Source organism: Hyla sarda, chromosome 8, assembly GCF_029499605.1.
Source record: "Hyla sarda isolate aHylSar1 chromosome 8, aHylSar1.hap1, whole genome shotgun sequence".
NCBI lineage: Eukaryota > Metazoa > Chordata > Amphibia > Anura > Hylidae > Hyla > Hyla sarda.
Genome location: NC_079196.1, coordinates 185,782,682 through 185,805,894, shown reverse-complemented (window position 1 = coordinate 185,805,894; position 23,213 = coordinate 185,782,682). Strand labels below are relative to the sequence as shown.

At 41.9% G+C, this 23,213-nt stretch overlaps 1 protein-coding gene across 5 annotated transcripts in view; it reads left to right on the top strand.

Moving 5' to 3' along the window:
- Window positions 1-21,945, top strand: part of BHLHA15 (basic helix-loop-helix family member a15) — a 55,271-nt gene extending 33,326 nt beyond the window's left edge. For 4 of the 5 annotated variants that reach the window (XM_056534904.1, XM_056534902.1, XM_056534905.1 and 1 more), the window contains exon 2: window positions 20,441-21,945. In XM_056534904.1, coding sequence (XP_056390879.1) covers window positions 20,516-21,043 — 528 coding nt within the window. In that variant the 5' untranslated portion in view covers window positions 20,441-20,515 and the 3' untranslated portion in view covers window positions 21,044-21,945. Of the gene's footprint in view, window positions 1-3,270; window positions 3,384-20,440 lie in introns of those variants that run through there. The other variant, XM_056534906.1, reaches the window with a different exon arrangement.
- Window positions 21,946-23,213: the final 1,268 nt, after the last annotated feature.

Below are 23,213 nucleotides of genomic sequence, written 5' to 3'. Positions count from 1 at the left end.
GATGGTTGTCATGTGATTGTTACCCAGGAGGTATCAGTGACCAGATGACCCAAGGGTGGCATATGGGCTCCCTGCTAGTCTCCCCCATAAAAGCCATGGGAGGAGCGAGCTCTCGCTCTCTTTTTTCCTCCTGAGGTCCAGCGCAGTTGAGTCTAGGTGTGTGTCCAGAGTCATAGGAGGCCTCAAGTCCAGTCTGCAGCCACAAGCAGCTACAAGTAAGCTACAGCCATAGCTTTGTCAGTCATCAGTCAAGTCAAGTCAGTCACAGACATCATTTTTCAAGTCAACGTGGCCTGCATTAAATTGACCATATCTACTTCAAGTCCCTGCAAGCTCCTAAGGTCTCTGAGTCACTGGTCACCTCCCTGGGCCCCTGGCTTAACTGTATAGACTTTTCCACCTGTCTAACCTCAGTAAAGCTACCATTGTCCGAAACTTGGCATTGTAGTCATTATTGTCCCCGTGCCTAGCCCAGGATCCAGTGGTATACCTTTGGGTGGTATTGAGGATAAACCACGCCCTGGCATCATGAATATAAGGGGTTAATGCCATCTCCCCCTAGGGTAATTCCATCTGCCCTTTGCATCACACCCCATACCACAACTTTTGGCATCCCACGAACAGGATACGGGTGTGCGCCTTATGCCACACGGCCTCCCCCAGTCTAAACTGTGTCCAGTATTGTCAGAAAATCGCATGCCGTTGCAATTAAAATTTGTGCCAGAAAGTGTACGGGACTTTTACCCGAGGCGCTTGTGAAATAGAGGGGGAGGCGAAGAAAAGACTGTTGTCCACCATTGTGAAACGTTGAAGTACTGTGTCCACCATGTGCAAGATCAGAGAAGCTATGTTTCATTGCAAGTATTGCCTGTACCTGCAAGGGTTAAAGATGTGCCAGAGAAGCGTGCGAAAATGTCCCGCGCTGGTCAGTGTCCCACCCCTGGGCATGGAAATCATGTTGCTGTATCGATGCCGAAGTGGAACTGTGAAGATCCACCCTTTGTTGCCGGGGGAGCGGAAGTCAGAGCTGCATCGCTGACGAACTTCTTGCTGGCGGCCATTTTCCCGAAGCCCTGCATAAAAGGAGCAGCACTGCCGGATCCTCCCAGTTTTCCGGAAGTCAGTAAGTGGAGCAACATGGCGGAACAGGCAAGCACACATGCAGAGAGTCCCAAGATGGTGTCAGAGGCCTGGAAAGTCGCTGTGACGCACCTGTTTCAAGAGTTAACTGACCGTCTCCAGAAGCTCTCCATTGGGGACTGGCCAGCCCAACAGGCACTGACTGCTGTTCCCCCAGTGGCGCAAGCCGCAGCAGTACAAATGGTGGTCACCATCAGCCCCACCATTACAGAGACTACTTTGTCCCAGGTGAACTGAAACACCCAAGTGAGTCCATTAGAGGGTGCACAGTTTCCAAGTTAAAGAAGCCTAACAGTGATAATTCTGCTATGTGTCACTAACTACTTTGTAAAGTTCTTGTGTTGTCTACAGGTTATGCAGCGTTTAAGAAGAAGTGCCTGACAAACTTGTCAAGAGGTTTATTTGTAACCATTTGCATAAGTGTATGTGCCCAGCTTTTAGCCATGATTCTAACTCTAGAACTCTAAAGTGTATCAGAACTGTGGAGCGGTACTAGGAACAAAAGAATAATATATGTATATATGGTTAGAGTAATACATTTTGCTATTATCTTTGTGCAAGTGAGTATTCGTGTAAGTGCACTGTAATATTTGTGGTGTGCTGTAATGAAATGTGTATAATATGTTTGTACAAAAATTTGAAGGTGTGTAGTGTCTTTTGTTCATGGCAATTTATATAGGAGGTATAATCCATGCACAGCTACCTGGCACTGCCCGGCTCAAGCACTCCAAATTAGACCTTCGCCGCTTCCACTAGTAGCAATTCCGTTCACACAACAAATCAATGGTGCTCACAGTGCAATGTAGATACAATCCAATTCCAACAAATTCTCCGCCAAGAGAAAGAAAATACACTGGGCACTCACGGTTTGATGCTTGTGTGGATTTTATTCAGAACGGTGTTTATTCAGAACAGTGTGGCAGACGCTCATGCAGGGATCTTTCACAGGCTACGGTCTGCGCATCAACAGGCCTTGCTTCCTCTCTTGCTTCCTCCTGAGGTCCAGTGCAGTCGAATCTAGGTGTGTGTCACGAGTCATAGGAGGCCTCAAGTCCAGTCTGCAGCCACAAGCAGCTACAAGTAAGCTACAGCCATAGCTTTGTCAGGTATCAGTCAAGTCAGTCACAGTCATCATTTGTCAAGTCAACATGGCCTGCATCAAATTGACCATATCTACTACAAGTCCCAGCAAGCCCTTAAAGTCTCTGAGTCACTGGTCACCTCCGTGGGACCCTGGCTGAACTGTTATAGACTTTTCTCCCTGTCTAACCTTAGTAAAGCTACCGTTGTCTGTAACTTGGCATCTGAGTCATTATTGCCCCCGTGCCTAGCCCAGGATCCAACAGTATACCTTCGGGTGGTATTGAGGATGAACCACGCCCTGGCGTCGCAAATACAAGGGGTTAATTCCATCTGCCCTTTGCATCACACCCCATACCACGTATCTATCTATCTATCTCATATCTATATATCTCATTTAAATCTATCTCATCTCTATCTATCTATCTCATATCCATCTATCAGCAGCACCACAGGGGAGTGAGGGTGTAAAAAGAGGATAAATAGGATATGCTGTCACTTGCTGATCAAGGAGTGTAACCACTAGGACCCTCCTCAATTGTCAGAATTAAGGCTGTGTAGACCTTCTTCTGAAATTGTCCATACACAGTGATGTCCAGGTCCAGAATAGGCCCGGGTTACAGTTTTCTGCAAAAAACATGGAAAAAAGCACCAGACTGAAATAAATGCTAAAGAAGTCTCAAGCTGGCCATACTCATTACATAAAGTTTGGTTGACATTAATAAATTATATGAATGTTTGCAGTGGCCGAGAGTCTAAAACATGGTCAAGTGAAAAAACGTCATCATGATCGACAAAATCGAGGCCATTCATCGTCCGCTTTAGTCTGGCATGTTACTGCTGGTGGAATCATTCATACGTCCAATCCCATGGATATTTGATCAGCCGTATTGTGCTTTAATGTTCTCAGAGGTGACGGCTACTACTAGAGATACATGCTAGGGGGGGGAAATATCCCTTTAAGATGTTTCTGTGTAAAGCATCTGTCTCACATTTGTTTCCATCTTCACTCTAGCATTCAGACTTTTCACCATATACACCGGTCTATATGAGTGCGGTTGGGTCCTATCTGTATATTGTGCAGCTGTTATCGGAGACGTCGTGACTCATATTTCCTGAAGAGATAGTTCTCACTGTAAAGCTCCTTAACTCATTTCCCTCTAGTAAGTTTCTCAATCACTTGAGTGAAATGTTATTCAATAGTTATTGAGGTTTTTTTCAGCATCCGTTATGCACACAACACTACACGATTGTCTAATTGCATAATGTATTCAACTTAAGTTCTGAAGAGGTCATTTAAGATCTTTATAAGGGGCACTTATAGGTACCATAGAAAGCTTATATACCTGCATGAGAGTCATATATGTCTGGTACAGTATCTGGAGCTTCTCAGAATTAGCAATATGTAAGATAAAGTATGTCCATGGTGTAAGGATTTATCTGGGCTTTCTGTCCATTACACCATTGAGATCACTACAGTCTGTAATGGCTGATAACAGGGAACAGTAGATTGCAATTTACTACATAGCTGTAAAGAGAAAATAGACTTTAAAGGGGAACTCCGCTGGAAAAATAATGTTTTCAAATGAACTGGTGTAAAAAAAAATTAACAGATTTGCATATTACTTTCATTAAAAAAAATCTAAACCTTTCCAGTACTTATCAGCTGCTATATACTACAGATATACTACATAGAAATGTGTCCTCTGTCCATGTCAGGAACTGTCCAGAGCAGGATAGGTTTTCTATGGGGATATGCTTCTAATCTGGACAGTTCCTGACATGGACAATGGTGTCAGCAGAGAGCACTGTGGTCAGACTGAAATAAACTACACAATTTTCTCTGGAGCATACAGCAACTAAGTACTAGAAGGATTAAGATTTTTAAATAGAAGTAATTTACAAATGTATTTAACTTTCTGGCACCAGTTGATTTAAAAACATTTGTTTTCCACTTGTTTCCACCGGAGTTCCCCTTTAAGGTGCCCATAGACATTAGGTAAGTATCAGCCAAACCTGGCCAGCTCAGCAATGATTTCATATGTATTGGGGGAAGCTTCAGACTCCCTATTCTCACTTTATGTGTGACTTAAAGTGGCAGTACACATTATGACTCGATCTTATTCTGACCCACGCGAAAACATCAACAACCTGTCAAAGTTGGATGAAAATTGATGTGCATACTGGTATGGGCACATTGACTTTAACCCCTTAGGGCCTATTTTCACCTTAAGGACTCAGCAAAGAAAACTCAATTTATATAGTTTTTATTTTATTTTAATACTTAAAAAAATTATAATCTACATGCACCAAAATTTGCATGTTTAAAATTTGCATCTTATGACCCCTAACACTTTTTCATTTTTCTGTGTACAGGGCGGTATGAGGGCCCATTTTTGTTTTGATGGGACTTTTTGATTGCTTTTTATTAATAATTTTTATGGTATATGAAGTGACCAAAAATGCACAATTTTTTTTACGTGTACACCATCGACCGTGTGGTTTAGCTAACCTAATATTTTAATAGTTCGGACATTTACGCACGCGGTGATACCACATATGATTATTTTTATTCTTTATTACATTATTTTATTTAAAAAATGGGAAAAGGGGGTGATTTAAACTTTTAATAGGGAAGGGGTTAATCAACTTTTATTAAATCTTTTTTACACTTTTTTTAGCCCCTAATATTCTGATTGCTAACACTGATCAGTGTTTTACCATTGCAAAGCACTGATCAGTGTAACCGGCGATCTTCTGCTCTAGCCTGCTGCGCAGGCATGGAGCAGTAGATCGCAATTGGACAACGGAGAGGCAGGTGAGGGCCTTCCCATCGTTCGGTAAGCTGATCGGGACATCACGATTTTGCCGCGATAGTCCCAATCAGCTCCGCTGAGCTGCCGGAATTCTTTTACTTTCGTTTTAGATGCCGCGATCAACTTGGGCTTGGTCCCATCTCTCTAAGTGCCCCACACAGCATGCACCCTTGGTCCAGCCAAATTTCATAAATGGGGTAGTGCACATAACAGCAGGTAAGGCGATCACCAGTATATATGAAGTATATAATGTAGAAAGAGAAGAAATGTGGTAGCTCTGCCTACATAGATGTGTTTTTAGGGAATACTTCCAACTGTGGATCTTGGGAGTTATTTCTTTGTCCAGCATTCTGGAGACCTTGTGCAACACAAGAAAAGTCTTGCAATGTGGCAGATTGGTAGATTCTTCCAATGTTCTACCACGCTTAACAGTAACCTGTCATCACTTCCCACAAGTCATTGTGGCTGTCCCCTTCAACTTCTCCCCGCTCCACGCCCCTTAAGGACTCAGCATTTTTCAGTTTTTGCATTTTCATTTTTTCCTCATCACCTTCTAAAAATCATAACGCTTTCAATTTTGCACATAAAATTCCATATTATGGCTTATTTCTTGCACCACCAATTCTACTTTGCAGTGACATCAGTCATTTTACCAAAAAATCCACGGCGAAACGGAAAAAAAATTCATTGTGCGATAAAATTAAAGAAAAAATTTAATTTTGTAACTTTTGGGGGCTTCCGTTTCTACGCAGTGCATTTTTCGGCAAAAATTACACCTTATCTTTATTCTGTAGGTCCATACGGTTAAAATGATACCCTACTTATATAGGTTTGATTTTGTCGTACTTCTGGAAAAAATCATGACTACATGCAGGAAAATGTATACGTTAAAAATTCTCATCTTCTGACCCCTATAACTTTTTTATTTTTCCTCGTACAGGCCGGTATGAGGGTTCATTTTTTGCGCCGTGTTCTGAAGTTTTTATCATTACCATTTTTGTATTTATTGGAATTTTTGGTCGCTTTTTATTAATTTTTTCATGATATAAAAAGTGACCAAAAATACGTAATTTTGGTGTTTGGATTTTTTTTGCGCGTACGCCATTGACCGTGCGGTGTAATTAACTATATATTTTTATAGTTCGGACATTTCCGCACGCAGCGATATCACATATGTTTATTTTTATTTACATTTTTTTTTATGGGAAAAGGGGGGTGATTCAAACTTTTAATTTGGGAAGGGGTTAAATGTCCTTTATTCACTCTTATTTTCACTTTTTTTTTGCAGTGTTATAGCTCCCATAGGGACCTATAACACTGCACACACTGATCTTTTACACTGATCCCTGCAAAGCCATAGCTTTGCATGGATGAGCATTATAGGGGGTTGATTTCTCAAGCCTGTAGCTCAGGCTTGGAGCAATCAAACGCAAATCAGACGCGACGGAGCAGCGTAAGGGGACCTCCTCTCGCGACCTAGCTGATCGGGACATGGCGATTTTATCGCGATAGTCACGATCAGCCCGACTGAGCTGCCGGGAAGCTTTTACTTTTGTTTTAGACGTGGCGATCAACTTTGATCGCCGCGTCTAAAGGGTTAATAGCGCGCGGCACAACGATCGGTGCCGCACGCTATTAGCCCAGGGTCCTGGCTATCATAAGCCGCCCGTACCGTCCTGCGTCCTTAAGAGGTTAAAGGGGTACTCTGGAGGAAAACAAATATTTTCAAATCAATAGGTGACAGACAGTTATACATATTTGTTAATTACTTCTATTTAAGAAGCTCAACCCTTCCATTACTTATCAGCTTCTGTATACTATAGAATAAGTTGTATAGTTTGTTCCAGCCTGACAACAGTGCTCTCTACTGACACCACTGACACAGAGAAGGAGCAAATCCCCATAGCAAATCCTCTCCTGCCCCGGACAGTTCCTGACACAGACATAGAGCCGTGTGGTCAGACAGGAAAGAACAACTTTCTCTAGAACATACAGAAATGGAAGGGTTAAGATTAGAGATGAGCGAACTTACTGTAAATTCGATTCGTCATGAACTTCTCGGCTCGGCAGTTGATGACTTTTCCTGCGTAAATTAGTTCAGCCTTCAGGTGCTCCGATGGGCTGGAAAAGGTGGATACAGTCCTAGGAGACTCTTTTCTAGGAATGTATCTACCTTTTCCAGCCAACCGGAGCACCTGAAGGCTAAACTAATTTATGCAGGATAAGTCATCAACTGCCGAGCCGAGAAGTTCGTGACGAATCGAATTTACTGTAAGTTCGCTCATCTCTAGTTAAGATTCTTGGTTCATGCATGAAAATGGCAGGTTACCTTTAACTCCTTCAGACATTTGGACAGACTATGACATTCTTTTTGTGGACAATAAAACTGACTATTTCAAAGCATTGTACATTCCACATCACATCATCATGTACCATACAGGGAAAACATTACTGTCCATGGGATGTATCTGGTAATGCAGCTCAATCCCGTTCACTTCAATGGATCTGAGCTGCAACACTGAACACAACCTGCGGTCTTTTTCATTGACTATAATTAACATTTATTATTATTTTATTTTACTTTTTACATTAATTAAAATAAAAAAAATTATAAATTTTTTATTTTTTATTTTATTCAATAAAAATTTAACATGCACGTCAAATAGTGCAAGGACAGATGGAGTTTTTTTTTTTTTTTTTTTTATTCCCAGCAATAAATTTCAAATTTTTTTTTAGTGCTTTTTTTAAATGCATAAAATATCCTTTGATTACACAAAAGTGTCACAGCATAAGAAAACTTTAAACAGCAGTTGGTATCATGAGAAAGTTATTACTTATACTGCACGTAAAACAGAAATGCAGGTCAGTTCCTGAGAATAGTGCAGGAAGATACTGGTGGCTGTATGCCAGGAAGTTCTTGGTCAGCTGGGTTCACACTGCATTTACTCAGTACATCGTAGATCAGTGTTTTCCAACCTGTGTGTCCCCAGTTGTTGCAAAACTACAACTGCAAGCATGCCCGGAGTTGTAGATTTGCAACAGCTGCAGGCACCCTGGTTGGGAAACACTGTTGTTGGTATACGTCGACATCTAGTCAAAAAAGTTATCCCGACATATACCATGGCGTACTGTTAGTGGACCGGTGAAGTGAAAAAAAAACTGTGACCTGTAGCCGAATGTGACCTGAGCTCAGCGCTTTCTGCCCTTCTCAGTGCTATTCGCTGTTAGGGGATAGGATTAGGGGCTGAGATTAGGGTTAGGATTAGTGTTAAGGGTTAGGGATTAGGGTTAGGATTAGAGGTAAGGGTTAGGATCGGGGTAAGGCATAGGGGTCACATTCCTGTACAGGGACACAGTTTTCGTCATTACACCGGTTCAGTTAAACAACCCGAACTTCAACTAGTGACTACTCGTGGGCCATTTCCCTAATTTATATTTAGCTGGAGTAAACCATGTGGTCCGCTTCGCTTTTGAGTCCTGCAAAACAAATAGAATAGAGAGCAGTGAAGGACTACAAAGGAGGGGGGGGGGGCAATGTATCTGGTGCACTTGTTTGGGCTAATTTTAGGCATAATTCTGTGTAGTGGACAAAACGTTATAGACATTTCTGTGTGTGGATGCAAATACTATGCTGAGTTTTTTTCATTACAGCTCACATGATTTTTTATAATTGTGTGTGTGGGGGAGGGTATAGCAGTTCAGCCTCATCCGCTTGAATAGGGATAAGTTGTGATACTTATGGGCAGCCCCTGCTTCCTAACATCAATGTCATTGAACTGTGTAGGTACTAAAACTAAAACAACATAGCAGCGATGTTCACCACTATGAGTAAAACTAACCCTATACAACCAGTGCAAATCTCCTATAAGGAGATTTCCTGTAATGTTCACATAGGGTTTGGGGGATTCCGACCTCTATGAACCCCGCAATCTCCCAAAGGGATCCCGAATCTCCCTGTTATTGCCTGTCCTCTGGATAAAGAATACATTTTTAAACGTTGACGATTTTTAATGCACAGTATGTCAATTTATGTTTCTAATGCTACAATTTATGCTACAGTTTATTTATAGTTTTTTTGCCTATTTCTCCCACTGATTTCAATCTGCGACAAATCCACAATGAAACCTGTATTTGCAGTTTTTTCTGGTAGAAACGTGCTAGATCTGTAGCAACGTCTGTAACAGTAGATGTTAAATTTAACCTTTTTCTTTCTACCTAACCTGTACAAAAATTCACAGCGGCAAACCTGCACCTAACACACACCAAAATTCACACACTTTGGTGCAGACTTGCATTTCCGTCCCAAGTTGGGCGTACCCTAGAGTTAAGCACACTGTGGTTCTTTCTTGTGTACCATGTTGGTGGTATTTGGAAGTAGAAAAGAACCAACCGATCCTGGTGTCAAATGCAAGATGTGTTTTTGTCCATCAATGCTAAAACCATTCAACACTCATACCAGTGATGTCAACGCATTTCTGGTGTAAAATTGGCATGATGAAATGCATTGATGTCACTGGTTTAAGTGTAGAATGGTTCTAACATCAGTGGAATAAATACATCTTGAATTTGACTCTGGGATCGGATGGTTATTTTTTACTTTCATATTGCGCTACTGGAGCCGTGACGGTCTATTCCGTGCTGTGCAGAGGTGCAAGCAACACGGGTGATACAAATGTTGATTGTATAGGGAGTATTTGGCCCCAGACCCCAGTGAGTTGTTCGCTGTGAGCGGTACAGTTTGAGTCAATAGGTCTTTTGCTGGTGTGCACTGGTGGTACCTTGAGTAGGGTTAAAAAACAGGAGGTTCCTGAATGGCAGCTATCCATTGTGGTGACTTCCAAGAGGATATTAGGCGGATACCCCTGCAGATGATATATTAGGCCCTATAAATAAAGACAGCTCATCCTGGTGTGATGTCTTGGCTTTCCTTTTCTCTTCTTCATCTTCTATGCAAACAAAGTGCTGACACGTTCCAGGGACTCTGCTTGATGTATGTTTGCTCTGTGTTTGTCACGTTGAAGCTCAGATTTCTTATCTCTATCCATCAGGCTCCAGCGTTACAGACATAGACTCCAGATTAAGACTCATTGGTAAATAACACTCTGTAAGATTTAGAAATCCTAACCATGCATTTATCCTATTCATCTCCAGCACAGAGGTTCACTTATACCATTGACACCCAACGTAGCCTCCATTGCAGATAACTCGTCCCACCGTTCTTGTTTTACAGCACGTTCCATAATCACGAAAACCTTTCATTTGCATCCATTGTTCTTAGTGTATGTATACAATGAAGCATAAGACGTCACTGAGTGCAGAATCCCACAATGCCTATCACACAAGGGCTATACTTAACATTGACGTTCTTCTAGCCCTGGATTGCCAGATAAAGTTAAAGGGATTTTCTGGGATTTTTTTTTCCCAATGATGGCCAATATCTGATTGGTGGGGTCTGACATCCAACACCTCCACTCATCAGCATGGGGGAGCCGCAGCAATGGCAGATTTGTGGAATGCTGGGTGTTGGACCCCCACTGATCAAACATTGATGGTCTTTCCTGAAGAAAGACCATTAATAAAATAGTCGCCCCCCCCCCCCCCCCAAAAAAAAAAGCAAAAAACTTTAAGGGAAAATGGGCACAAATGAAAAAAAAAAAAAGAATTAAATCTATGCCCTCGTGAGCAGCTGGATTCTCTCATAGCAGTGAGCAGGTAGAAATAGTAAGCTGCTGAACTTCAAAGCTGTAGAAAGGTTTAAAGGATTTGTTCAGTTTTGACAACCCCTTTTGGTTAGATGCCTCCCCTTATAATAAGCTGATCACATTCTTTCCCTTTGTAAGGACCCCCATTGATCGGCTGCAATCTGCAGGGAATCCTGTCAGCAAGTGTTCAAATTCCTTGCAGTGCCACCATAGGGGATGAATGGAGGATTACCGCAGGATCAGACAGAGGAGTAACTGTTGGGTTGTTGTTTTAGGGTAGGGTCATACACAGCAGATAACCAGCAGATTTCATGCTGTGAAAAATCGGCTAGGCAGTGGGAGATCTGCTACGTATGAGCTATGAGCAGACACAGGGATATCTCTGTGTGTGCAATAAGGTTTGGAGTCAGGCCCGTGCGTCACGATGATGTGCTCGGCCCTCTAAACCTTACTGCACACAGGACTGTGATGGGGAAAGCCCTGTGTGTCTGCTTGAATCGCAAACACAGCGTATCTCCCGCTGCCCGGCAGACTTTATGCACTGTGTGTGACCCTACCCTTCATACACCCAAAAGACAGATGAAGCAATTTCACAAGCAATAAAAAGTCATTGATGATGTAATAATAATTTATGTAATAGCTGCACATAAATTACAGCCAAATATACAGTGAAACCTATCCAAAAAGACTATAGTGGGGGGATTTATCAAAACCAGTGTAGAAGAGGGGTGCAGTTGCCTATATCAACCAATCAGATTGCTCCTTTCATTATTATTATTATTATTATTATTTTTTGTTTTTTTATAGAGGCCCCTGGAAAAAAAAAAAAGCAATCTGATTGGTTGTTATGGGCAACTGCACCACTCTTCCTCTACACAGGTTTTGATAAATCTTCCCCCAGACCCATTTATTATGCATTCTTTGATTAGACCTCTTATTTGTGCAATATTGGGTGGTCCTCTTACATAGGCTTCACTGTTTATGAATTATGCACCTTTCTGTGTATACAGTGCCTTGCAAAAGTATTCACCCCCCTTGACTTTTTTCGTATTTTGGTACATTATAGCCTTAAATTCAATATTTTGTTAATCTGAATTTTATGTGATGGATCAGAACACAATAGTCTAAGTTGGTGAAGTGAAATGAGAAAAGTATTTAAATAAAACTATTGTTTAGAAATAGAAAACAGAAAATTGGCATGTGCATATGTATTCGCCCCCTTTCTTAGGAAGCCCATAAAAAGCTCTGGTGCAACCAATTACCTTCAGAAGTCGCATAATTAGTGAAATAATGTCCACCTGTGTGCAATCTAAGTGTCACATGATCTGTCATTACATACAGTCATGGCTGTAAATGTTGGCACCCCTGAATTATTTCTAGAAAATGAAGTATTTCTCACAGAAAAGGATTGCAGTAACACATATTTTGCTATACACATGTTTATTCCCTTTGGGGGAGATTCATCAAAACCAGTGTAGAGGAAGAGCGGTGGAGTTGCCCATAGCAACCAATCAGATTGATTCTTTCATTTTTAACAAGGCCTTTGAAAAATGAAAGAAGAAATCTGATTGGTTGCTATGGGCAACTGGGAAACCTTTACTCTGCACAGGTATTGATAAATATCCCATTTTGTGTGTATTGGAACTAAACCAAAAAAGGGAGGAAAAAAAGGAAATTGTACTTAATGTCACCAAACTCCAAAAAGGGGCTGGACAAAATTATTGGCGCCCTTTCAAAATGGTGAAAAAATAAGAATGTTTCAAGCTCCTTTAAACTCACCTGGGGCAAGTAATAGGTGTGGGCAATATAAAAATCACACCTGAAAGCAGATAAAAAGGAGAGAAGTTCACTTAGTCATTGCATTGTGTGTCTGTGTGTGCCACACTAAGCATGGACAACAGAAAGAGAACTGTCTGAGGACTTGAGAACCAAAATTGTGGAAAAATATCAACAATCTCAAGGTTACAAGTCCATCTCCAGAGATTTAGATTTGCCTTTGTCCACAGTGCACAGCATTATCAAGAAGTTTGCAACCCATGGCACTGTAGCTAATCTCCCTGTGCGTGGACCAAAGAAAAAAATGTATGAAAGGTGTCAACGCAGGATAGTCCGGTTGTTGGATAAGCAGCCCCAAACAAGTTCCAAAGATATTCAAGCTGTTCTGCAGGCTCAGGGAGCATCAGTGTTAGCGCAAACTATCTGACGACATTTAAATGAAATTAAATGCTATGGCAGGAGACCCAGGAGGACCCCACTGCTGACACAGAGACATAAAAAAGCAAGACTATATTTTGCCAAAATGAACTTGAGTAACTCAAAATCCTTCTGGGAAAACATCTTGTGGACAGATGAGATCAAGATAGAGCTTTTTGGTAAAGCACATCATTCTACAGTTTACCGAAAATGGAATGAGGCCTACAAAGAAAAGAACACAGTACCTACAGTGAAATATGGTGGAGGTTCAATGATGTTTTGGGGTTGTTTTGCTGTCTCTGGCATTGGGTGCCCTGAATGTGTGCAAAGCATCAAGAAATCTGAGGATTACCAACAGATTTTGGGTTGCACTGTACAGCCCAGTGTTAGAGAGTTGGGTTTGTGTCCGAGATCTTGGGTCTTCCAGCAGGACAATGACCCCAAACATATGTCAAAAATCATCCCGAAATGGATGGCAACAAAGCGCTGGAGAGTTCTGAAGTGGCAGCAATGAGTCCAGATCTAAATCCCATTGAACTCCTGTGGAGAGATCTTAAAATTGCTGTAGGGAAAAGTTGCCCTTCCAATAAGAGAGACCTGGAGCAGTTTGCAAAGGAAGAGTGGTCCAACATACCGGCTGAGAGGTGTAAGAAGCTTATTGATGGTTATAGGAAGCGACTGATTTCAGTTAGTCTTTAAAAAGGGTGTGTAACCAAATATTAAGCAAAGGTTGCCCATAATTTTGTCCAGCCCATTTTTGGAGTTTGGTGTGACATTATGTCCAATTAGCTTTTTTACTCCCTTTTTTGGATTAGTTTCACTACACACAAAGGGAATAAACATGTGTATAGCAAAACATGTGTTACTGCAATCCTTTCTGTGAGAAATACTTCATTTTCATAAAAAATTTCAGGGGTGCCAACATTTACGGCCATGACTGTATACACACTTTTTTGAAAGGCCCCAGAGGCTGCAACACCTAAGCAAGAGGCATCAGTAACCAAACACTACCATGAAGACCAAGGAACTCCCCAAACAAGTAAGGGACATTGTTGTTGAGAAGTACCATTCAGGGTTAGGTTATAAAAAAGTATCCAAATCTTTGATGATCCCCAGGAGCACTATCAAATCTATCATAACCAAATGGAAAGAACATGGCACAACAGCAAACCTGCCAAGAGACGGCTGCCCACCAACACTCACGGATCGGGAAAGAAGGGCATTTATCAGAGAGACAGCACAGAGACCTTAGGTAACCCTGAAGGAGCTGCAGAGTTCCCCAGCAGAGACTGGAGTACCTCTACATAGGACGACAATAAGTCGTACGCTCCATAGGGTTGGGCTTTATGGCAGAGTGGCCAGAAGAAAGCCATAACTTTCAGCTAAAAACAAAAAGGTATAATGTGAGTTTGCGAAAAGGCATGTGCGAGACTCCCAAAATGTATGGAGGAAGGTGCTCTGGTCTGATGAGACTGATTGACTGATTAAACTTTTCGGCCATCAAGGAAAATGCTATGTCTGGCGCCACCCAACACATCACATCACCCAAAGAACACCATCCCCAAATGAAAAATGGTGGTGGCAGCATAATGCTGTGGGGATGTTTTTCAGCAGCCGGGAGTTGAGGGAAAGATGGAGGGTGCTAAATACAGGGATGTTCTTGATCAAAACCTGTACCACTCTGTGTATGATTTGAGGCTAGGACGGAGGTTCACCTTCCAGCAGGACAATGACCCCAAACACACTGCTAAAGCAACATTTGAGTGGTTTAACCCGATAACGACCATGGACGTCTATGCTCGTCCATGTGCCGTTAACGGGGTATGACGCGGGAATCAGCTGGGGGCCGGCTGGTATGACGCCTGCTCGAGTCGGGAGCCCGCGTCATACCCCGTTAACGGCACATGGACGAGCATAGACGTCCATGGTCGTTATCGGGTTAAACCACTCAAATGTTGCTTTAGCAGTGTGTTTGGGGTCATTGTCCTGCTGGAAGGTGAACCTCCGTCCTAGCCTCAAATCGCCGCTGTCAAAGTTGAGAGTGGCGTCTAATGGTGCCTGTATCCAGTCCCTGGTGGTCCAGTGGGGTGGATCCCCCCGCGCAGTGCGATCATGGGGGGGGGGGGTGATCCACTGCTAAGGTAGCCTGAGAGCTTACCTCTCCTGCTGCGGCAGCTCCGGTGCCCAGAATGATAGAGCCAGGCAGGGCCAGGCTTTATCAATCGAGCGCAGAACACACAGATCAATGGGATTGTACGTAACCCCATTGATCTGTATGAAGAATCAAATGATTCCTCCTAAAAGTGGGACTAAAAGTGTAAAAAAAAAAAGTTTAAAAACACACACATTAACCCCCTCCTTATTAAAAGTTTAAATTAACCCCCTTTTCTGAAATTCCATATAAAAAATATATAAACATAATAAAAATAAACATATATGGTATCACCGCGTACGTAAATGTCTGTACTATAAAAATATATCGTAAATTAAACCGCACGGTCAATGGCGTACACGCATAAAAATTCCAAAGTCCATAATAGCGTATTTTTGGTCACTTTTCATACCACAATAAAAAGTGATCAAAAAGTCAGATCAAAACAAAAAAGGTACCGATTAAAACTTCAGATCATGGTGCAAAAAATAGCCCTCATACCGCCCCGTACACGGAAAAATAAAAAAGTTATAGGGGTCAGAAGATTACATTTTTAAATGTATTTATTTTCATGCATGTAGTTATGATTTTTTCCAAAAGTACGACAAAATCCAACCTATATAAGTAGGGTTTCATTTTAATCATATGGACCTACTGAATAAAGATAAGGTGTCATTTTTACCGAAAAATGTACTGCGTAGAAACATAAGCCCCCAAAATTTACAAAATGGTGTTTTTTCTTCAATTATGTCGCACAATGATTTTTTTTTCCATTTCGCCGTCGATTTTTGGGTAAAATGGCTGATGTCATTACAAAGTAGAATTGGTGGCGCAAAAAATAAGCCATAATATGGATTTATAGGTGCAAAATTGAAAGAGTTATGATTTTTAAAAGGTAAGGAGGAAAAAAATGAAAGTGCAAAAACAGAAAGACGCTTGGTCCTTAACCCTTTAAGGATCAAGCCTATTTTCACTTTAAGGACCAGGCCAATGTTATTTTAGCTTTTTCATTTTTTCCTCTTCGCCTTCTAAAATCCAAAACTCTTTTATATTTTCATCTACAGAACCATATTAGGGCTTGTTTTTTGCGTGACTAATTGTACTTTCTCTCATTTTACCATAAAATGTACGGCAAACCCAATAAAATATTTTTTGCACAATTTTGCACATTTTGGAGGATTTTGTTTTTACATTGTACACTTTACGGTAGAAATGACATGTGTTCTTTATTCTGTGGATCAATATGATTAAAATGATACCCATGGCTAGATACTTTTATATTTTTGTACCGCTTAAAAAAAATCTAAAACTTTTTGTACAAAATCAGCAATCTAAAATTGCCCTATTTTGAGCCCCTACTACTTTTTCATATTTCCATATATAGGGCGGTATGAGGGCTCATTTTTTGCGCCATCATCTGTACTTTTTATTGATACAACATTTGCATATATAAAACTTTTAGAACATTTTTTATACATTTTTTTTGAATAAAATGTGACAACAAAGCAGCATTTTTTACGTTTACACCGTTCACCGTACAGGATCATTAACAATACATTTTGATAGATCGGACATTTATGCACACGGCAACACCAAATATGTTTATTACAAAAAATTACGCTTTTTGGGGGTAAAATGGGAAAAACTGATCATTTGTATTGGAGGAGGGGATTTTTTACTTTTTTTTACTTTTTATTTTTACATTTTTCATCTTTTTTTTACACTTTTTATGTTCCAATAGGGGACTATCTATTGCAATTATTTGATTGCTAATACTGTTCAGTGCTATGCATAGGACATAGCACTGATCAGTATTATTGGCTATCTCCTGCTCTGGTCTGCTCGATCTCAGACCAGAGCAGGAGACGCCGGGAGACGGACGGAGGCAGGTGAGGGAACCTCCGTCCGCCATTACAGATGATCGGATCGCCGCGGCAACGGTGCGGGCGATCCGATCATCAATTTTAACGTGCGCATTGCCGCAGATGCCGTGATCTGTACTGATCACGGCATCTGAGGGGTTAATGGCGGACATCCGCGCGATCGCGGATGTCGGCCATTACTGGCAGCCAGAACCTGCCGTGTATGACGCGAGCACTGCTCCAATGCTCGCAGTCATACACAGAACAAAAATGTACATCCTGGTGCGCGAAGTACCACCAAGCCAGGACGTACATTTATGTCCGTGGTCGTTAAGGGGTTAAGGGGAAACAGGTAAATGTGTTGGAATGGCCTAGTCAAAGCCCAGATCTCAATCTAGTCAAAAATCTGTGGTCAGACTTAAAGATTGCTGTTCACAAGTGCAAACCATCCAACGTGAAGGGGCTGGAGCAGTTTTGTGAGGAGGAATGGGCAAAAATCCCAGCGGTAAGATGTGGCAGCTCATAGAGACTTATCCAAAGAGACTTGGAGCTGTGATTGCCGCAAAGGTGGCTCTACAAAGTATTGACTTTAGGGGGGTGACTAGTTATGCACATTTACTTTTTTTTGTTATTTTGTCGTAAAGTTGTGGGTATGTTCTGTAAATTAAATGATCAAAATCCTCAAACAGTCCATGTTAAAGGGGTACTCCCCTGGAAAATATATATTTTTTTAAATCAACTGGTGCCAGAAAGTTAAACAGATTTGTAAATTACTACTATTAAAAAAAAATCTTGATTCTTCCTGTACTTATCAGCTGATGTATGATCCACAGGAAGTTCTTTTCTTTTTGAATTTCCTTTCTGTCTGACCACAGTGCTCTCTGCTGACACCTCTGTCCATTTTAGGAACTGTCCGGAGCAGGAGAGGTTTGCTATGGGGATTTGGTCCTACTCTGGACAGTACCTAAAATGGAGAGAGGTGTCAGCAGTGAGCACTGTGGTCAGGCAGAAAGGAAATTCAAAAAGAAAAGAACTTCCTGTGGAGCATACAACAACTGATAAGTACCGGAAGGATCAAGATTTTTTAATAGAAGTAATTTACAAATCTGTTTAACTTTCTGGCACCAGTTTATTTTTTAAAAAATAATGTTTTCCAGGTGAGTACCCCTTTAATTCCAGGTTGTGAGGCACCAAAATACAAAAAAAGTCAAGGGGGTGAATACTTTTGCAAGGCACTGTGCATGGTTTAAATAGAAGTTAAAGGGTACCTCTCATCAAATAAACTTTTGATATATTTTAGATTAGTGAATGTTGAATGAAAAATATGCTTCTTTCTATTTTATTTTTCCCGATCAGTCCTGTCAGCAAGCATTTCTGACTCATGCTGGAGTCCTAAACACTCAGAGCTGCCAGCCTGCTTTGTTCACAGCCAAACAGGCTGTGAACAAAGCAGGCTGGCAGCTCTGAGTGTTCTCCTTTGTGAACCAAGCAGACTGGCAGCTCGTAGTGTTTAGGACTCCAGCATGAGTCTGAAATGCTTGCTGCCAGGACTGGTAGGGAGACCCCTAGTGGTCATTTCTTCAAAGTGGAAAATTAAATAGAAAGAAGCATATTTTTTAATAACATGCAATTGTAAAGTTATTCTGCATACATTAATCTATAATATATCAAAAGTTTTTTTTGATGAGAGGTACCCTTTAAATAGAAATTCCAGTAAGTGAAGGTCCATTGTATCTTGTCTTAGGGCAGCAATAGACAGGGCAATACTGAACCAAACAACTTTGCCAATCCTAACTTTTAATATGTCTGTGCAACATGTCAAAAATAGTTGTAAGGGACAGTAACACATTAAGTGCAGAGGGAAAATGGGGGGAGATTCATCAAGACCTGTGCTGAGGAAATGTCGACCAGTTGCCCATAGCTACCAATCGTATTGCTTCCTTTTTTTCAGAGGCCTTTTAATAACCAATCTGATTGGTTGCTATGGGCAACAGGTCCACTTTCTTTCTGCACAAGTTTTGATGAATCTCTCCAATGGAGTCTGATTCTTTAATTATTTATTTAAAAGGTGAATGATCTCTTCATCAAACAGAGACTGTAGACAATATCAGTCTATTCCTGTTGCATTCAATATTTCATTTCATTTAAAACTTAAAGGGGTACTCTGAAGGGAAAAAAATGTTTTAAAATCAACTGGTGCCAGAAAGCTAAACAGATTTGTAAATTACTTCTATTTAAAAATCTTAAGCCTTCTAGTACTTATCAGCTGCTGTATGCTCCATAGGAAGTTGTGTAGTTCTTTACAATCTGACCACAGTGCTCTCTGCTGCCACCTCTGTCCATGTCAGGAACTGTCCAGAGTAGGAGAGGATTGCTATGGGGATTTGTTCCTATTCTGGACAGTTTCTGACACGGACAGAGGTGGCAGCAGAGAACACTGTGGTCAGACTGGAAAGTCCTACACAACTTCCTCTGGAGCATGCAGCAGCCGATAAGTACTGGAAGTAAAAATAGAAGTAATTTACAAATCTGTACAACTTTCTGGTACCAGTTGATTTGAAAAAAAAATGTTCCCACTGGAGTACACCTTTAAGCCATGCATGGCAGGCACATTAGATCAGTGCCCCTCAACCTGTGACTCTCCAGCTGTTTCAAAACTACAACTCCCATCATGCCTGGACACCTATTCTGTACAGCTGCAGGGCCACAGGTTGGAGGACAATGGATGATGTGGAAATGCTGGCTGTGGCTTTCTGGAGTGAGCTGACATTGATGCATCACTTGCTTAAAGGGGTACTCTGGCCCTGAGACATCTTATCCCCTATCCAAAGGATAGGGGATAAGATGTCTCACCACGGGGGTCCCGCCACTGGGGACCCCCGCAATCTTGTATTCCCCACCCACCTGTTTGAGCTGCACAAACAGCCGGGTGGCGACCACGGGGCCGGAGTATCATAACATCACGACTCCGCCCCCGTGTGACGTCACCCCCAGCCCCTGCTGTGCAAGTCTATGGGAGGGGGCGTGACGGCCGTAGACTTGCATAGCGGGGGCAGGGGGGGCGTCACACGGGGCGGAGTCGTGACGTCACGATACTCCGGCCCCGTGGTCGCCACCCGGCTGTTTGTGAGCTGGCACCGCGGCATGCAGCTCAAACAGGTGGGTGGGGAATACAAGATTGAGGGGGTCCTCAGTGGCGGGACCCCCGCGGTGAGACATCTTATCCCCTATGCTTTGGATATGGGATAAGATGTCTCAGGGCCGGAGTACCCCTTTAAGCATTTCCTATTCACATGGATACTGCCCCCTACAGTTTACACTCTGAATGTGTCAGTACAAGGACATGATCAACAGGAGGGGTTTTAATAACGAGGTCTCAGTGTCTTTAGATGGGTGGAGATTTGTGAAACCAATTTTTATCACCATTAAACAGGTGCAGTGAACTTTCAGCACCAGTTTCAGGACAGTTTCTAATTGACTCATGTGTTTTCACAGATCATTGATGTATAAAGCCAGAAGAAGCTTTCTGGGAAGAAGATCAGTTTGTCTTGTTTCTTTTTACCCTCAAATATGAAGACTAAACCAAGATCAACAAGACGAAGATTGGAAATCGACCTGGAGGAAGAGGAGAGTCCGGAACAGCAAACTTCCAGCGAGGAAGATAATGATAAGTGCTATGTGTATAAGGAGAAGAGTAAGAGCCAAGAGCCGGGTGACAGCGGCAATCGGAAGAAGAGACAGTCATCCCAGGGGAAGGAGCACAGCGTCCGCAGACTAGAGAGCAATGAACGGGAGAGGCAGCGGATGCATAAGCTCAACAACGCTTTCCAGGCTCTAAGAGAAGTCATTCCACATGTGAGAGCAGAGAAGAAATTGTCCAAAATCGAAACACTTACCTTGGCCAAAAACTACATAAACACATTAACAGCCACTATACTGAATATGTCCAGTGGACGCTTGCCTGATGTCCAGGACACTGATACAGGGGGTGGCGGGAAACTCTATCAACATTACCAGCAGCAACACGGAGAGGAGGACAATGACGAACACTTAGAAAAATACTCTACCCAAATCCACAGCTTTCGGCAAGGAAGTTGATGTCAAACCCAAAGAATATTTTTTTAACTTAGTAATTGTCATCCTGAAGAAATACACAAGACTGTGTTGTCCTATGACAATAATGTATGATACAAAATATTCCATACTAAAACCAGTCATCTGCACTTTATTGTCCTGACCATGATCAACAATGGCGGATAACTGGATTTAGGAAGGAATTTGGGGGGTGGGGGATTGTAGAAGGTGAATGCTATGTAAATGATTAAATTATGGGGTCACAATAATATGTAATGTAATGATCACTGGTTTTATGTGAAATCCTTTTATCTTTATCAGGTTTGTATCATTTTTTGTTACAATATCATAACGGGCACAAATGATATGCATGCACTCAGCAATATTCTTTATATGAAGAATTTCGGTAGGGAGGGCTTTTGTTGGCATCCCACCGATCCGATGTTGGTTACCTATCCTGAGGATTGGTCACCAATAGAAGTTGGGAAAACCCCTTTAAATTATACTTGTCGCTTAAAAACTTTTGACGTCTCTGACATGTTGTGACATATTTAAAGGGCTGTCCTGCTGCAATCGGCAAACTGCACTGGAAAAAAGTGAAAAATCCTGATAAAAATACTGAGGTTAAACATGTTGTATATATATGATATTTTTCTATTAATATATCTTAGACTGAGAGATAGACTTTTATTTCCTTGAGTAAAACTGGAGAAGTAGGTAGTTTTCTTTTTGTAGTTACTGTAGATATTGGGGAGTGGTATCACTGTACAGTAAAGCACATCCAATAGGGATTGTGGTGTAGAATAAGTAGGTTCTGGAGGAAGATGAATAGTGAATGCAAAACTCTACTGGCCTAGACCCTAGTGAACTTGCAGGACAGGTCCTACTATTCACATGTTTAAAGGGGTACTCCGCCCCTAGACATCTTATCCCCTATCCAAATGATAGGGGATAAGATGTCTGATCGCGGGGGTCCCGCCGCTGGGGACCCCCACAATCTACCATGCCGCACCCACCTGTAACGGCTTCCGGGAGCGCTGGAGGCCCTCAGGCTAGTTCCATCCCGACCACTGGGGCTGAAGATCGTGACATCACGACTCTGTCCCCGTGTGACGTCACACCCCACCCCCTCAATGCAAGTCTATGGGAGGGGGCGTGATGTCACGATCTTCAGCCCCCGTGGTCGGGATGGAACTAGCCTGAGGGCCTCCAGCGCTTCCGGAAGCCGTTACAGGTGCGGCATGGTAGATTGCGGGGGTCCCCAGCGGTGGGACCCCCGCGATCAGACATCTTATCCCCTATCGTTTGGATAGGGGATAAGATGTCTAGAGGCGGAGTACCCCTTTAATAGGGAACGCCGGTCAAAAACAAATGTTTTCATGTCAACTGGTGCCAGAAAGTTATACAGATTTGTAAATGACTTCTATTCAAAAATCTTAATCCTTCCAGTACTTATCAGCTGCTGTATACTACAGAGGAAGTTGGGTAGTTCTTTTCTGTCTGACCACAGTGCTCTCTGCTGACACCTCTGTCCGTATCAGGAACTGTCCAGAGCAGGAGAGGTTTGCTATGGGATTTGCTCCTTCTCTGGACAGTTCCTGACATGGACAGAGGTGTCAGCAGAGAGCACTGTGGTCAGACAGAAAATAACTTAAACAGCTAAAAAAAATAACTGACTAAAAGCAATAAATGTCTGAAAAGAATTGTGTGTGAACAGATAAGCAGCAGAAAATAATGTTATAAAATGGTGTATAGGATGCTTTTGCACAGGGTAGAAATGCTGCAGACTTTCTGCATCGGGAAATCGACAGCAGCAGATCCGCACCAAATCATGTGGATATGTCGCAGAATTGTTATGTATTAACATGTTCAGAATCCACATGTTTTGTTGCAGATGAACAGCAATTTTGCAGCAAAATCCGCAGCATTAAATTCAATTTCACATTTGATTTCCCTTATTAAGTCCATAGAGAAAATCCACCAAAAATCTGCAACATAAAGTTAGATCGGAACCCCCTGCGGTCTGACCCTTAATCCCTGTCCTGTGGATAGAGGTCATGTTATGTTTGACTGGAACAGGTTTAGCTCAAAATGCCAGACCAACATAAGAGGATGTGAATACTGTCTACTGGTTGTGTTGCTTTTACAGCACTTTCTAACAAATGATATTAATATATATATATATATATTTATT